Here is a 17589-nt window from a genome sequence, read left to right on the forward strand (position 1 = left end):
GCTTATGGGCTGTTGTAAGCTTTCATCAATTAGATGCTACACTGAATTGTGCAGTGCATTGCTAATTTTTTCTCTGTCTTTAAATTATGTAAGCATTAATCCCTAAGAAGTCGCAAAGGTTCAGCAGCAATAATTATGATCTACCTCTCTGGAATTCCTATGGAACTTTTAATTGGCCAAGGCATTCTTCCTCAATTCATCCTCTAAACTGCTCTATGCTGTCTATATATCCTCTTACAAAGCAATCATTTTCATCCCCAAACTGGTCCAATTTTATTAGTGTGTCTTTTTGGTGTATATGAAGTGTCTGCTCTTTTTATTTCTGTCTGTACTGCAACAAAGGTAAGATACTAAAACCATTGAGAGACTGATACGTGTCTCTACACAATTCTTCTACAGAAAGCTAAAAAAAGAAAAAAAGGAAAAAAGAGGAAGGACCCAGAAGCAGGTTAATGACACCATAAAGAATGATTTTAAAATAAAAAGTAAAATTATCAGGAAAAAGCTGCCCTAGCTATTCTATACTTAGCAAGATATGCTGAAGAAACTCAAAGCCTTCACCTCTTAACCAGTTGACTGCAATTTTCATTCCAAGCTGACTGCACAGTTTTGCTACAAGACATTAACATTGGTTCAGCCAAGCCAACAGATGACCATTTCAATGTTAACTAGAACAGTTCAAAGTCCAAGAGAAAGAAAAAAAGATGGAAACCCATATTAAAAAGGCTGTGCAACAGCATTTGCAGACGTGTGACCTATGAGAGACTCTGAGCAGGTCACCCTGTGAATTGAATAACCTTACACTCTACAGTTCTAAATTATTTTCAGATCTGCCTTATTCCTTGAAGAATTTAGGAAATTAGGACAGCATATTCCCTTTACTCCAATAATCAGCAACTCTGTAATCAGCCAGCATAATCAAATAAGGATTGTTGTCTTTCCCTTGTGCAATTAATCATTTGATTTTGGAGGCAGCTGGAGCCAGCAGTGGAGGCAAAAGACCATTAGTCATTGTTTGAAATGGGCCAGCCTGACCATCTCCCTTTAGTGACAATTCCAAAACAACATAAAACCATGAAGGGTCTTATTTTTAATGTTAAACTTTGTCCTGATTAGAACATTGACTTAAAAAATATAGACTTCAATAATTCAATTTAATTATTTACACTAGAAAGGGAGAGACTTAGTAAAATCTTTTTGCTGGGTAATGTGCTCACCCTTCTTTTTTTTTAAGAAAAAAAACCCCAAAGCCAACATCTTGGTGTCAAGAGTTCATAGCCAAAACATGCTACATCAATGCCAGGTTTCCAGTGTAACCCTTCTATACCCAGCTACACCTAAAATAACTAAATAACCATTTCTTTACCCCTCATTTTCTTTAGGAGCAGAGGATATGGACAAACGACCAAAGTGATAAATTTGGTTTCCTACCGAGCACACCAGAGCCAAGGCAGCCTATTCAACTGGCCACTGACGCTCCCATCGCAAGATGGCATGAGTCTTTAAGAAGAGTTTTTAAGAACAGTTCCACCTTTGTATATGAAACAATCCCATGGTAAAAAATTCTGCAGATTCGGCATACAGGAAAATATACTTTCCATTTAATGCACACTTATCCTTTGAGTGCCGCCTACAGGATATCAGCACTTGGCTTGTGACCATCTGTAATAAGATAATGAACATCAAATATGAATTATCTTGGCCAACTTGCTGGTTTTGACTAACTTTTTTTCCTACAATTACATTTCCCCTCCCTTGATCAGTGCCAAGCACAGCACCTTAAAAATGTAACTAGTCAAAAGTTATGGTTTCTTTCTTTTCATGGTGCGGCAGGATGGGATGAACAATCCCTACCAGTCATTCAGTACTTAGAATTTGATGCAAATAAAATAAATCCAGAACTACTTTTTCCTCCCGCTTTTGTCAGGTGTTTCAAAAAATCCTCTGTTACTCCTACACCATTTCTGTGTCTTTCTCTCAAACATGGTTCTCCACACTCCTGAGTCAGCCTGTCTTCCCCAAATACCAAGACGATGCAGCTTTTCCATTTTTCAGGAGGCATTAATGTTAAATAATATGTTTTCCAAGGTGGCATATTGTAAATTAAACTACAGATCCCCAAACAAAAATGATACAAGGAACCCCAAAGGGATTTCAGCAACTCTGAAATATCCCGAGCAGTGGCTATTCTTTAAGACCAACCTCTCCTATTGAAATCTGCAGGATTTCTAACATCCACCAGACAAAAGACTACCAGAACTCCCAAACTTATAAATATTTGGGAAAAATACAACATAAAGCATAAATTTTTTGGCCTCCAGCTATCTAACTCATGGCACCAGTGCTTTCCCCAGTCCCAAATCATGGTGATGCTAGGAAGTCTGTCAAATCTTGTGAATGAGCCAGGCAGAAAAGAAAAGAGACAATTCAACCCCTACCAGGCCATCTTTTTCATCACTGGTAGCAGAAAGGGAGGAAAAATTAATCTATATCATACAGTATGTCCAGACATCAGTTCACAGGCTTCAAGCCAACTGGAAGCAGCTTCAGTGTGGTCTTGAGCTAATATTTTACTCTGCCGCTCAACAGGGTTTGAACCTTGCTCGTGTCTGGTGGTCAGCACCAAAAAAACCCACATCCACATTTCTGCTAATCAGCTCTAAACACAAATGGCTCATTGGTATTTGCCTATGGTATGCCATTATATGCCATATGGACACACAGAAAATGTGTCTATGAGATGGCCTATGGTGGGACAACTCCCTCCATATCAAGGAAAAAGAAATTAAAACATACGTTAAATAATCATTTTTTAATTAATTGCTGTTTAACTTGCCAGGAATCTTTCAATTAGGGAAGTGTAATTTGATGGAATAATTCCACTATTTAAATTGTTGATAAAGTAAAATGTGATATTTTTTCTCTTAGAAAGAAAAACCAAAACAAAGCCTAATGCAAGGCCAGTTGTATTTCATAAATCAACAGGCTTTAGGAAATCTCAAAATATAAATGGGATTTTTCTTTTCCAACTTGTCAGCAGAAGCAAAGGCCCTGCCAACATAAACCATCAATGCATACTTGTCTGAAAATTGTGATGCTGAAGTAAAACTTGGCTATGACAGCATTATATGAAACTGTGATATATTATTCTGCTGTACTATACAGGGAAAGTTAAGTAAATCAATAAATCTGATACCCATGAATGCAATTAAACATTTGGTTTTAATGAAGCTCAAAGTTATACTCATTTCTAAACAATAATAATAAAAAGCTCTATTACTACTGGAAGAGGAATGTAGATGTTTTCAGTTTGTAAGAAATTAATTAGACTATAGAGGGCTGTCACGCTTACACACCACACATTCACATGAAGTCTGTCTCTGCTCCCAGACACAGCAAAAGGCTGTGCAGTCCTCATGTGCCACCTCAAAACCTACAGGACCTTCATTTCATAATTAATTCTACGGCTTCTGAAGCAAAAGGTCTGGTCCCACAACCATACCACTGATTTAAGTGGTAGTTTTAGATGAATAGACAGCAGAATTGGGCTCTTTTGGCCCTGGAGTGTTGTTCTTTTGATGCTGCTGATGGAGGTACAGCGGTTACTCGCTGCTGTGTTTCTCAACACACGATAGCAGAAGGTGACCTGTAAAGTGATAGGGGATTTCTATTTATTTTTCTTACCAATTCTACATTCCCAGGGCTTCGTACAACAAATTCCCAGGCAATTAAGCAGGCACACAAACAAAAGAGGAAGAAAAATGAAGTAGTGAAGGAAAACATAACTTCTAGCATGTTTTAATAAGTTGCAGATGAATACTATTGGGATAAGTGAACAAGATGATCTATAGGCTTTTTTTCTATTGGGCTAGGTGATCTTTAGATATTTTCCAAGCTATTTGTTCATTCTTTAACTTCACAATACTGGGAAAGACAGAGAATGGGAGCTAAACTACAGGAACAGAAGTCCTGCTGTCTCCACCACTGGCCCTGGGCAGCCTTGGGCAGGCAGTTCACGTCTTTCTGCATTGGTTCCCCACCTTTAAAATGGGGTAAATTTTAGTAACTACCGACAATAATTATCTATTGATGAAGAGCATCACACAAGACCCGAGCAATACTGTTACCCTCTTGTGCTGCACACCAGGATTCCATTAAAATAACTAGTCTGACCCAAATCAACAAAGGGCAGCACCTCAAAGGGAGGTTAAAGCAGTAGCATTATTGGGTTTACATCTTGCAGTCGTGGTAGAGGTGTTCTCAAGCAGACACATCATTAGTCAAATAGGTTTTATTCCAACCAATGCCTTTCATTAACCTGAAAATATATTCTATAGCACAACGTCTAAAATGCAGTCGTACCCAGAGACGACTGTAGCACACACTTAATCCTTTCTCAGTGCAAGACAGATTTGCCCGGAGTGAATGCACATTGGGCTGCAACTCAGATGCCTGGAATTTAAGCAGGGAGTTACTTGAATCGAAAGCGATAATGCAATTTCATGTCCAGCATTTGGGTTGCAAGAAGCAGTAATTGTGTTATCAGAGAAAGTGTCACATGTGAGCTCGACTGGGAGGGTGACGAGGCAGACCGGGGAAAGCAGAGAAAAATGAAGGAAGGAATTGGCATCAGTGCCAATTTAGTGAGCACATTTCATAGCACTGCGCAGCAAATGGCATAAAAAGAAGGCTTGATTCAAACTTGCACATCACATTAAGGCTCCTAGGATGCTTTTTCAAGCCACATAAGGTATTAAAATCTTTTTAGTTTGGTTTTATCGATTTTTTTTTCTAATTAACTGCTGTCAGACACAGACTTGATGGAGAAAAGTCAGGCACAAATAGCTGGGTACAGATCATTTCTCACGCTTTTCCTGGCAGTAGCAGGGATGCTTGGGGGATTACCATGCACCCAGGGACAGCATGCACACAATTGCCAAAGAATGGAGATAGTGTTCATCTCAGATCACAGAGGTGATCGTGATCCAGGAGCTTTTTACCACTTGAACAGGCAGAACACAGAAGCTATGAAACCCCAGAAGCTGAACGCTTTCTAACGTTAAGCTCAAAAAGCTCCAGTAGTTTCACAGTCAGCTAAGTTGCAAACCAGGCGAGATGTTTATATGAACTAAAAGCTCTTTAGAAAGCATGGAGAGAAAACACACATCCAAACCAGTGCTTTTCTCAACTGGGATTTTCTCCTAACTTCTTTTTTGGATGAAATCTCCCCTTCTGTGGGAAATCATGCTTGAGGAGTCGTGAGGAATTTAAATCTTTTTCTTGCTGGTTTCTACTTCCATTCCTTTTTTAAATAGTTGATGTCTGGAGTGTCATATTTAAATCCCCTCTTCAGCTGACTGTGTCTGGGATGCTGTGAGCTCAGCCAGACCGTTTGAAAAATGGATGGCTCCACTATTGGCAGCCTCGTGAAATATAACTATGTAATCCCATTAAAAACAACTCTCTGTTCAGTTCTGGGGCCTTATCCCCATCACTGCACTGATGAGGTTGGACAATGACTGAATACTTTTCGTATGTGTGAATGGGCTAATTATCTAGCAATTGGGTAACTCTGAGGGATTCTCAGGATTTTCAAGTGCGTTTTGGTGTCTCAGAAAGAAAAGGCTTCCTGGGAGATTTGTATCCTTAAACTACCAAGGGATATCTGAGAGCACCTTTCAAGCTCCCCCCACCAGAGAGGTCACTGCAGATGCCTTTGTAGGTGCACGTCCCCATGGTAGCATCCTCTGCCATCCCCCGGACCGTGGAGGTTGTGCTCTTCTTCAGGCTGTATTTTTGTGTCTATTTGTCAGGTTCTGCACTTGACAGAGAAAGTAATAGGGAAAAAATCATTCAAGTCTATACAAATTTATCACAGAAGATGTGTGTGGTAGCTACAGGCCAAAATTATTTGCTAAAAACTTAAAGAGCCTCCGAGCTAGATAAACAGAAGGGTATTCCCTGAGGACAGGAAGGAAATGACTTGACTTTGTCATACCTTCACCTTCCCACAATCTTTGGCAGTCTAATTGGCTTTCTTACCCAGAAGGAAGTGCCGGAAATCCTGATTGCCCATTGTTCCCATTCCGTGCATTCAGCATTTACCGTCTCCTCTCCGCCATTCAGCTCTTCCTCCTCCAGAGGAGCCAGCAGGGTGCAGATTATGGCATGATTATATTCTCCTCTAACCTGCATTTTAGGCAGCTATCAGTGTCAATCCAACTATTTATGCCATTGTACTCCTGCGTGAAGCGAGGCGATCAAATGTTATGTCTGAGAGGATGTAACGTAGCTGGAATACGTGAGTATCTGTGTGTGAGAGAACAGAGCCTACTTCTCCCTTATCTTTATATCTCACCCCCTCTATCTGCCTGAAAAACGTAAACTAGTCAAGCCTGACTTAGTTTGCAGATTTCACACTTGATTTTTCCTCATCACAGAGTAATCATGTCGTATTGACAAGGTAATAACACGTCTCAGATGCTCAACCGTGTGGCTCCACTGTGTGTAAGAACTCCATGGTTGCGGTAGGTCAGAGCAAGGTTGCTCCAGCTCAGCACCTTGCCTTCATCCCTGGCCAACAGCGGACACGTAAGACATCAGAACACAACAAACACACTCCAGTTGGTACCCCCAGCTCTGACAGCGTGAGTGTCAGGGACATCTTTGGGTTTGACAGCACTGGAGAGGCTCCCCAAGCTCCCTGCCCCAAATCTCTTTTGAATCTACTGATACATTTTACAATGACACCCACCTGTGACAGTGAGCTCCACAGCTTCATTATGTGGTGAACAAAAATACTTTCCTCTGCTCTAAAGTTTCATTTGATGTCTCCTAATTTTGGGGTTATGAAAAATATTCAGTAATTGTCCCCTCTTCAGCATGACATTCAACCTCGTTTTATCACACCCCTTTTCGCTGTCATCTCCTTTCAAAAGTGACAAATCCTAGTCTATTTTCTCTCCTTTGATAAAAGCTGTTCTACACCTTTGATCATAATTTTTGCCCTTCTCTGTGCCTTTTCTGGATATTATGCTTCCTTTTCTGAGGTGGGGGTGGGGAGGGGAAACCAAGAACTGCATGTGGAATTCGAGATGCAAGTGCACTATGGATTATAAGTGGTAATGAGGGTTTTTGTTCTATCCTCTATTTCTGTCTCAGTCGTTCCTATGATCCTTTTTGCTTCTTTGACTACCGCTGAGCACTCAGGCTTCAGAGCCTGCTAAAATGTGGGACCTGTTCTTTATGACTGGTTTCACGTCTTTTAATGAACTCTCCTAATCTGGGGGAAAAGGCACGGTCCCTACCTCTCCACACCTGGAACGATGCCCAAGGTGCCTGTCTGGCAGGAGTGGGAGGATATTAGTGCTCTGAGATTTCAGTGAGCTAACAGCTTGCACTTCCTTTCATTAGATGTTTTTCAGACACTTAAACTTTAGTCCCGTGCAACAGCTGTGTGAGGTAGGTAAGAATCATTAAATGAATTTCACAGATGGAGAAACTGAGACAGAGAAATTTGTCCAATTCACTTAGAAACTGTCACAAAGCCAGGAACAGTCTGAGAATGAGACCAGTCTTTCCTTCCACAGGCTGCTGCAGGCAAAACAGCTACCCCAGGGACTGTCCTCACCTGAGGCTCCATGGCCACACGATGTCTTATGTCTTTACCCCTGAAGCTTGTGGTCTTTAGCACGCCGTGAACAAGAGATCCTCCTCCAGAAAGTTGGTGGGAAAGTACATTATCCTATCCTATCCCATCTATAACCAGTAAAGTTGCTATGAATTACTTTTGAACTGCTCTATTTCTCATCATATTATTTCAGACTGGATCACGTGCAGAAAATCACAAAATCATGGAATGGTTTAGGTTGGAGGGCACCTTTAAACGTAATTTAGTCCAACCTCTTGTCAATGAGCAGGGACATCTTCAACTAGCTCTGTCCACCTAATTCTCAGTGGCAGCATTGGCACAATAATGTTTTAGTGGCAGAGGTACATGGTGACCTGTGGCTTGACTTGGAATATATTTAGTCCTCTCAGGACCTCGGTGCAGGAACATGGGATTTCACACCATCTGGCCTTTTATCCTTATCCAGTTTTAATGAGAGAAGCTGGATGGTTCAAGGAGCTGACAGTGCATGATGAAGCCTTTCAAACAGACATCACTGGCTTAGATCAAGCACAGGTAATGGTGGAGGTTGTTACTGTTGCCTATCAGGCTGCATTTTGTGGACTAAGTCAACAACCACCCTAATCACAAACTGTTATCACTCATGGACACTCCCTTAACCAACCTCAGCAGTGAATGCAGCAGCTAAATGGGCACAGACACTGAGATATGTCCTCTGTTGTTCTCCTGCCAGAGCAAAACAGCCATTGGCAAGGAAACTTTCTGAAACTTTCTGAAAAATTGTATTGAAAAAGATGCTGCTACACTTTTCCAACAGGGAAGGATCCTACGACTGTCAGCTTGCACTTTGGGATTTATCTGTGATAGTGCCAGAGGAGAGAAAAATGTCACTGCCAGCATATGTTGCCTTGACATACCTGACTACCTGAAACTGAGAAATGGCCCTGTGAGCTCACGAATTGTGAAAAGAGCACATTAGAGAAGAAAGGAAATGCATTTAATGTGGAGAAAAGTAATTTCGCTTGAGAGTTCTTAATTTCTAAGATAGCTCTGGAACAAGATGTTGGTCCAGACTGTGTCTCACCCAGTGCAAATTTTCCCGATGGACCTTGCAGCAATGCAGTCCCTTTAACTGCTTGAGAGTTCTTAATTTCTAAGATAGTCTGGACCAATGTCTTGTTCCAGAGCTGTGTCTCACTTTTCCCAATGGACCTTGCAGCAATGCAGTCCCTTTAACCAAGCATAAATAAAATACTGAGAGCACTGCATTCTATTTTTACAGACTGTGAGAACAACTGCTAAAGGCAGACTGCCATGGTCCATGCGAGGGGTTAATTAGAGTAAACTTGTGGAAGATGCCAGATACATAGAAAGGACCCATAAAACCTTCTCTCTGTGTGGGAATGAACCACAGGAATCCCATCCACTGCAGCAAATGGGTCCCTCGGACAGGGAGAGGGGTCCTGGTAACTCCTTTCTGCTGCTCTCTGTCCCAGAGATCTCTTATAAAAGCCCTGATAATACCACTATTGCACAAAATGCAAAATCAAGGGAAAAAGACTCCAGCTACTCATGCTGTTTGTATATAAATTAAACAAACCCAGAAAAGGTTGAGACAGCTGGAAATCTGACAGGAAAACTGGGTTTTCCAGGGAGAACGCTAGAGCCAATTTACAGTTAATTACTGTGATTTGGAACAGCTCTGTGAGTAAATACCAGTCTCTGATTGTCCAAGTAAGGAAGATAATTGTTTCCTGAACTGTGTCCATTGTGTATTTAATATGTTGTCAGCCTGCTCCTTCCTCAGACTCAGAAGAGATTTGGTTTGCAGCAACGTGAATCTGCTATTCTTCTGGTAACGAGTAGCTAAAATCCGAATGCTGAGCATCACGCCTGCCGTGAATGCCATTTGTTGAGCTCCACAGCCACATTTACCAAGAAAACTCTCCTAACTGGACACTACATGAGTTCACAGCTGCAAAACAGTCCTGCCATCACTGGTGGAACAGCTTTGAGGACAAGGAGGACTGGAGGGCCACCGGGCACTGCCAGCCCAAAAATGTGCCAAGCACCGCTCTGCTGGAAAAGGGTATAGACAAGGATGGGCAGCAGGAGAGAAGGGCTGTCATGGAAAAATGCCAAAATATATTATCTATTTCTTTTTTTCTCTTCACAGCAGCTAGAGGGAAAATATTTTTACAGAGATCGCACCAACATTTGAAAAATGGATATCAATACATACGTCAAAAGGCAAACTAAAAGCTTAGTGGGTAGTAGCATAGTTTCTTCAAGAATTACTCAAATCTTGGCTCACCTGAGTCCAGAGCAGGTACTGAGACTGACTGAGGAGTCGGGGTACCCTCGTACATTGCCGTGGTAATAGCAGTGACCCTGATTGCAAAAAGGAGAAAACATTTCAATAGTTACAAACGCTCTCTGCTCTCTAGTTTTCTCATGGTTTTCCACCCCCTTTATTTTAAAGCGATTATCAATTTCAGGCTACACCACCTTTCCTGCCCCACTAAATATTCACCATACTTAACAGTCCCAATGGTTCCTAAATGAAAATCTTGGGTGTTTTTTATGCACCAATGCGTGGGAGTGGGGTTTTTTTGTTTGTTTTCCTTTGTGTTGCACTTTTTTAAGAGGGTTAATGGTGTTTAAATTGCATGACTGACCACCTTTTTCTCTTACAGTCCCAACGGTTCCTAAATGGAAATCTTGGGTGTTTTTTATGCACCAACGCGTGGGAGTGGGTTTTTTTTGCTTGTTTTCTTTTGTGCTGCACTTTTTAAAGAGGGTTAATGGTGTTTAAATTGCATGACTGACCACCTTTGTCTCTGTTATTTTATTTAAAACTACAATATGGAATATTTTATAAAATTAATCAGATTAACAAACCAGCTGACACATTTTACTACTTTCTATAGACACATTTTTTTTTAAGGTCACGTACATCTATGTACGTCTATAGGAGATAGCTATGTATAAAGGGAAGTATGAGAAAAACCAACTCCAACCCTGTAGTTGGAAAAAAAATCACAGAGCAAATGAAGGGGAAGGGAAACAGGTTGGAAAGGAAACCTTTTATTGAATTACCCAACCAAGTGGCTGCATGTTATTAAGAACAACCAAGAAAAAGAGGGTCTTCTATTTTGAGAGGCAACAATCCAATTTCATTTTGTGGCTGGGTTATTGTATTTCCTTAATAATCCACTGCTTGCAAAAGGCACCCACAACAGAGATACTTTCTCAGCACATACACATATCTGTCTGGAATCAAGGTTAATTTTATTGTTGACTAAAGGTTATATTACATTCCCAATTATGTGACTGGCTGGAAAGTAATGCTTGTGTCACGTCCAGCCTTTCTTTTCTCATGGCTCCTTTGAATGCCACCTGGAAACTGCAAACACTGTTGTAAAAGGTTCCTATCTTATTAGTGCAAAGGAAAGTTATCACTCATGCTTCAACCTGACAGTCATCTCACTGTTCCTTTTTATTACTTGGTTCATTCACATCCATCTAGCTGCATTAATTAACCTTTTCAGGTTTGGGGCATGGTTTTCACTTACAAAGTCTCACATAGCAGACTTCTAAAGACCACCTTGATTTTGTTAAAGAAAGCAATAGCCATAAAAATGCCGGGCAAGATGGAATAATTCAGATATGATTTTTCTGCAAATAAGGTTATACCATGAAAAATATTTTCTTAGAGCATTTATATTTCCAACACGAGCAACTGAACAGAACAGCAACTTCTAACTTTCTAAATAAAAACCTCAATAGCTTTTCTCAGTGAAAGAAATGACAAAACCAGGGTAATAGTATTTTACTCCTGGGTATTTTTATCATCAGTACTCATAAAGAGTCAGTAACACATTAGGCAAGGATAAAGCCACAATAAAAGGGAGGAAGCTATAGACTGAATTTTTTGGGGCTGATTGCTTCAGTCACAATTGCTGTGGACGCCAAAGTTTTCAGCGTGAGTGTGTATTTCACTTCAATATTAGCAGTTACCAGCATCCAGTCAATAAGGCAAAAGAAAAAACAATGCCCTCCACCTTAGCACTGACTCTCATGCAGTGACCCTGAAACAGTCTAAAAACTAAAATAAAGTAGTAGTTTTATTACTTAAAGCGAGTGTAAGGCAGAAGTGCAGTTCAGAGCTCTTAAGAAGGCAGCCTTTGGGGTTTAGCATCATGGCTGTTAAGCACAGTCCTCAGTGAAACGGGGAGGGCAGGCTGATATCTCGCCCCACACAGGCTGCTGCAGTCTGGCTGTCTTTATCAAAGAGTGAATTATGGCAAAGGTCCTGATTCCTTTCCCTCTCCACACACAACTTGTCATTTTATTAACTTTGAGCTCCTTGTTGTGCCCCATTTCACCGCTTCTCTGAGATCCACATGCTATATGATGCCAAAGCTCAATACCAAAAATGTAAACTTATCAGACCATGGCCTGCAATTGGACTGGTAGAAAATTGATTTCTAGCTCAGTAACTCCACTGAACTGCAGGATTTTTTTTTTTTTCTTCTCTCAAATCTTTTTATTTCTGTAAACTAGTATATAAAATGGATGACCCTCTAAAAACAAATAATTACAGTGGCTGATTTGTCATACTTAAAACAGTACTCTACCCTGACTTGAGAGCATTTAATAAATACCAGCTTTTGAAAACTGCAAATCTTTCAACTGCTTTAAACGAGAAAAATAACCTGGCCACTGACTCATGTGCTGGAGAAACTGCCCACATGGCAGCTCCACAAGCCTGACTTGGTTTCACCTCCAAGCAGAATTTGAGTAAGTAACTTTCCAATGGGAAATTAGATTTGGTTTCAACTACAGACTATATTGATGTCCTCAATGAAGAAGAGATATAAAAATAAAATCACAGAGACCTGTCTTTTTAAAATCATATCGCAGCACTTAATAAAAGAGTAATTTATTGATCTCAAAAACAATTTTAGGCAGCAATTATGCACTGTCAGTATTAATCAAGACTTACTGCCATTATGAAAACATGTATTTTTTTTTAGTAAGGGAAAGCCTAGTTATCATTAGCTGTATGCATACTCGTGTTAATGTAGATTAAACTGTCAAAGAGTTGTGTGCTTCAATTCTTTCCTTTTACTTCCTTTAGTAAAAGGAAGGTTTACCAACCCTCTCTCTCAAACCTCAGCCATCACTGCCCCAATGCAGAACAACACCAAGGCCTCCAAAACCTGTGATGTGAGACCCTACATTATAGAAATATCTGATTTCTGGCTTTCTTCCTAACTGAACCAGGACTTTCCTCCATAACTGATTAACAATGGCTGCATTTATTATAAAATATTAATAGAGGTATTTCTAAGAAGTTGAATAAATCTTACAGATTTTTTAAAAGTCACCTGGTTAAAACCCCACAGCTTGCCTTTAAATTCTCTCTCTCTCTAAAAATTCAAGTGTAGGATCACAGCAGTCAAAAAGGTACCGAAGGCAACAATAAAAAAAGATCACACATCTAGCTGTTTCATCCCACAGCTCAGATCCTGGCAGAGAGCACTTTGGGTTTTAACGATGAAGCATCATCTACCCACGAAACACCAACCTTACCGTGTAATTGCGTGTGAGAACCACATCAGTGCCGTCTTTCAAATAATGTGTTTCTGTGAAGCTGCTGGCTATCAGCCCCCTGAAAAAAAAAAATAGAGCACGCTTAATATTAAGGCCACATCACCTTAACTTTTTCCTTTAGTGGTTCCGTTTGAGATAGTGATCAAAGGCAAGTGTTAATGATTCAATGACTACCGGGGATGTGTGCGAAATAAGGAAAAATAGAACTCCAAATACTGAAGCCGCAGTCCAGGAACACTTCCTTTGTTAATTGTGAAAAGACTACAAGTTTCCAGACTGTTTTCTCTTCCAAATGAGGACTGCATGCCAGCACATCTCTGTGCTGAATCTTCCATGTAATTTTCAACACATTTTATATTAAATCTGAAATCTAGACATTTGGAGTATTGTTAAGTAATGGTGGTTCATGGAAAAGGAAAATGTTTTCCCTGTGTTACTTATTTTACCCTATGAAGTGTTGTCTTCATCATCAAGTGACCACCCAAAGACTACTTTAGCTCTCTGCAAATGAAACAAACTTCTTCCATTGACACTCAAGGAAAAACACTAAAAGAATATTACAGAAGTGAGAGTACTGGATTTATTCTGATCATCTGGAAATGATATTCATGAATGGAAATCTAATGACTTGAAATGATGTAGCAGGAGATGGTGAAAGACCATGTCTGTGATGAGACATTTTGGTCTCGTTCTCACCATGCTTCCACTCCTGCCTTTGGCAGTGATATAAAAAAATTTTGACTTGCAATTAACATTTTCCAGAAATCTCCAGAGAAGGGCATACGTGTGACAACTATGACAACTTTTCTTTTTGTAGTAAACTCATGGAAGAGGCAGAGAAGCAAAAAATAGCAAAAAAAAAAAAAAAGTTTTGCTATTGATCTGTTTTTCAACTCCTAATCTAAGAAGCAAGAACAAGGCCAGAAGGAAGAGTCCATATTCACATTTACTCCTAACATAGGTGGTTTTCTAACAAGGCCAGAAGGAAGAGTACATATTCACATTTACTCCTAACATAGGTGGTTAAGCTACATACCTCAACACAAACATGCTTGAGTTTTCACAAACACTCTAGTGAAATGGGAAAGCACAATAAAGAAGAAACCAAAGATTAAATGCCACCATCATTGTCATTATTACTTATATAACAATACTGCTAAGTTCTGCACTTATCAGGCATTCTTTACTTTTGTAAAGGCAAAAGGTAAGATCTGTTGCTGTTGAAGCCAACAGCTGTGTGCTTTTTGGAAATGGGATTTCATAGAGGATACCAGAGCAATTTTTATTTAGTGGGACAAAATACAAGCATTGATAGGGTAACAGATGTAGCATAAGGGCAAAGTGATTGAGCAATAGATTGGCTTTGTGCTCTGCTATTTCCAAAGTGTTTGACAGCAGTGATGATAAAGGTGACCTTTCTGCTTCTGTTCATTCTACCCTCAGGCACAGATTTAGAAAACATTTCACAGATTCATAGATTTTAATACCAGAAGGGAGCGCTGTGGTCAGCAATCTGACCTGCCACATTACATAGGTCATTTGACTTGAATTAATCTTCTGGTACAATGGCCATGATGGAACCAGATCTGTTTTCTCATTTATAGGGCCCTTATCTAGATCTCTCATGATACGAAGAAGCTATCACAAGTCTGGTAAGTTTTTAACAGTTAATTAAGCTCAGTGGAAAACACTGCACTTTGTATCTAGCTTGACTCTGTCAATGTTCACTTTCCAACCACCGGATCTCCTTCCTTTACACCAACGCTTCATTTTTGTTTGAGTCTTTCATGGCCTGTTCTACTTATTAAAGTGAAGAAATTTAGCAGGTAAACACATTCCTCATGTAGCTGTCATCCATCTCCCCTTCAGGCATGTCTCATCAGGATGAAAGTTTGCTATCTACCCTGATGAAAGTACAGGCTGAACATAAGAATTCCTAGTGTGAGTAGTGAAAGAATGGCAAGAGCCCTGAGACAATGGAGTTCCACTATTGGACTAACCCAATAAAATAAAAAGTATGCCCCAATGTAGAAGCCAAAGTAGGATTTCAAATCATGGAAATTTCATGTACCACTGAAGGACCTTTTTTTCAGAAGAAGAGAAAGTTTTTCAGGAGTCTGCGTTAACACTCCTTCCATTTATTAATTAAGACATCATTGCTGAGACATCTGTTTTCCTGCCACGTACGGCGTGAATGCTAGCTCGAGACCAAGCCAGAGGAAAGGTTTCCTCCTCACTGTAGAAGCTGGGAACCTCTACAAGACATGTCACCAGACAATTTCTGTCAGAGAAAGAAGCTGTTATCCCCACTTTCAAAATGTCTAATACCTTAAAAGCTGCGTAGCCGAATAAGCACTCAGCATTGGTGTCCAGGGACAGCGAGTCATGTAAAGGCATTTCTTGAAAGGTTATGAAAACTAAGTGTAACAAGCACTCAAATTCCACAACTGAGTGTGCACCACTTCACTTTCCAATTACGGCAATAACATTTAACATACCAAACAATGCATTCAACATATGTATCTATCAGGTAATTTAATTACTCCCCCCCTGCTGCCCAAAGATATGCAATGTAATAGATTGATTTACATTTCTGTTTTTGACCCACAGTGAAGGAGATTAATAGAGGAAAGTAAATTAATTTGGATGGCAAGCTACTTAACCTAATTGGATCAATGTAATTCTGAAAGAGCAGGGATCAAAATAACATTAATATATCATAGTGCAATTCATCACCATGTCTGGAGTTTCAAATGTCGTCAGCTACGACGCTCGGCGGTACCAGATGATTATCAATTTTTATGCACTGCATGAAGAAAGAAAGGCTACAGAGCACTGCATCAACTGCTGGATACGATTGAAAAACATCAGTTCAAGCAACACCACAACTTTCTCATTTATTCTCTGAAGATGCAAAAGTGCAATTCTTGAGTTAAATTACTTATGCTTAGTCACTGTGTTTGTCAGCACCGTGGATTTTTTCACATTTCCCAGAGCCAAATTATCACGTAGAAGCTTCGATTGCCCAGAAGGACAAGTTTTATCCCTCCTGATTTATGACAGACACAGCACAGGCTTCCTCATCCTCTGTAAATCAGCAGGAAGCTTACCTGTCAGATTTGCTGAAACATTTTCAGGTGTCAAGCAGCTTTCACTAACCTAAGCCTCAGGGAATATGAGGAACGTTATTCAAACTTCTAACCCTTACCTTCTCGGCCCCCTGCGATGTGAAATCCCTGGTGGTTTGTTTGGGGAGGGGAAAAAAGGTCCTGTTTCAAACACATCAAATTTTTTTACTCAGTCCGTTTAATGACAGGAATGGTAATTTAACTCACTGTCTCTCACTTGCAAATGAGAAAATCATTCTCTGCTCTCCAGGCACCGATATATTATTTCAAAAGGTTATAATGATATTTCATCACCCAGGGAAAGTCACAAAGATAGAGTCACAGAAGTTAGAGATGGAAAAAAATCTAGTGGATCATAGAGATGGCTTCCCTGGAAGCCAAGCACGCTGTAGATCAAATTAGGTTCCGTCTCATCGAGCTTCAAATGTCAGAAGCAATGCTGATCCCCTCACTTTCAAAGGGAGATTGCTTTACATTCCAACAGCTGTTACTGTCACCATGCATTTCCTGATATTCAGCCTTTTCTTGTTTTTTCCAGTTACACTTCTTTCACTAGGTGAAACAATTGCTTTTCCTTCTTGGTACAGATAGATGCTGATTACTATCAAATTCTCCCTTAACCATCTATATGCCAAGTGTAGCATATCAGGCTATAAAAAAAACAAGAGTTGTGTACTTCTTGTGCTCGTGCTACTCAGGAAAGATCTAAGCATCATCACAGTAGGAGCAGACACCAGGTTTCCCTTGGTGATACAGGAGAAACGAGCAGACAAAAACCTAAGGAGTAAATCTCTTTCTAACAGCACACAGGGTTGTTTCTCCATCCGTCTTTTAGGATGAAACTTCTTTGGATGCCCTCCCTGTTCCAGGTCATCCCCCTGCAATTCAGATGTAAGGGGGAAGACACCAACATTGTTACCCTTTGAAATGGATCTACAAGTCTCCCCAAACTGCTCTGTGAGACTGAAGGGACACCCAGCAACCGAGATTCAACAGCACTGCTTTTAAACCAAACAATATGATGTCTTGGATGGTCTGGCACACATTTCCTCAACACCCTGGGTGGCGTGTGGCTCACTGTTACACATCTCAGAGGGACTATGTCGTGCTCTGGCATGACATGGAGCATAAAACTTGACCTTTCTTTTCACTAGACCAAGTTGCTCAAAGCCCCATCCAGCCTGGCCTTGAACACCTCCAGGGATGGGGCAT

General features: G+C 40.3%; 1 protein-coding gene across 1 annotated transcript in view; it reads right to left on the reverse strand.

The window, feature by feature from the left end:
* Nucleotides 1-17589, reverse strand: part of ADAM12 (ADAM metallopeptidase domain 12) — a 192371-nt gene that overhangs the window by 66293 nt on the left and 108489 nt on the right. The window contains exons 5-6 of the mRNA XM_014945202.1: nt 13229-13307; nt 9945-10021 (exon numbers count right to left, since the gene is read on the reverse strand). Coding sequence (XP_014800688.1) covers nt 9945-10021; nt 13229-13307 — 156 coding nt within the window. The remainder of the gene's footprint in view (nt 1-9944; nt 10022-13228; nt 13308-17589) is intronic.

This window comes from Calidris pugnax, unplaced genomic scaffold (assembly GCF_001431845.1).
Source record: "Calidris pugnax isolate Ruff unplaced genomic scaffold, ASM143184v1 scaffold89, whole genome shotgun sequence".
Taxonomy (NCBI): domain Eukaryota; kingdom Metazoa; phylum Chordata; class Aves; order Charadriiformes; family Scolopacidae; genus Calidris; species Calidris pugnax.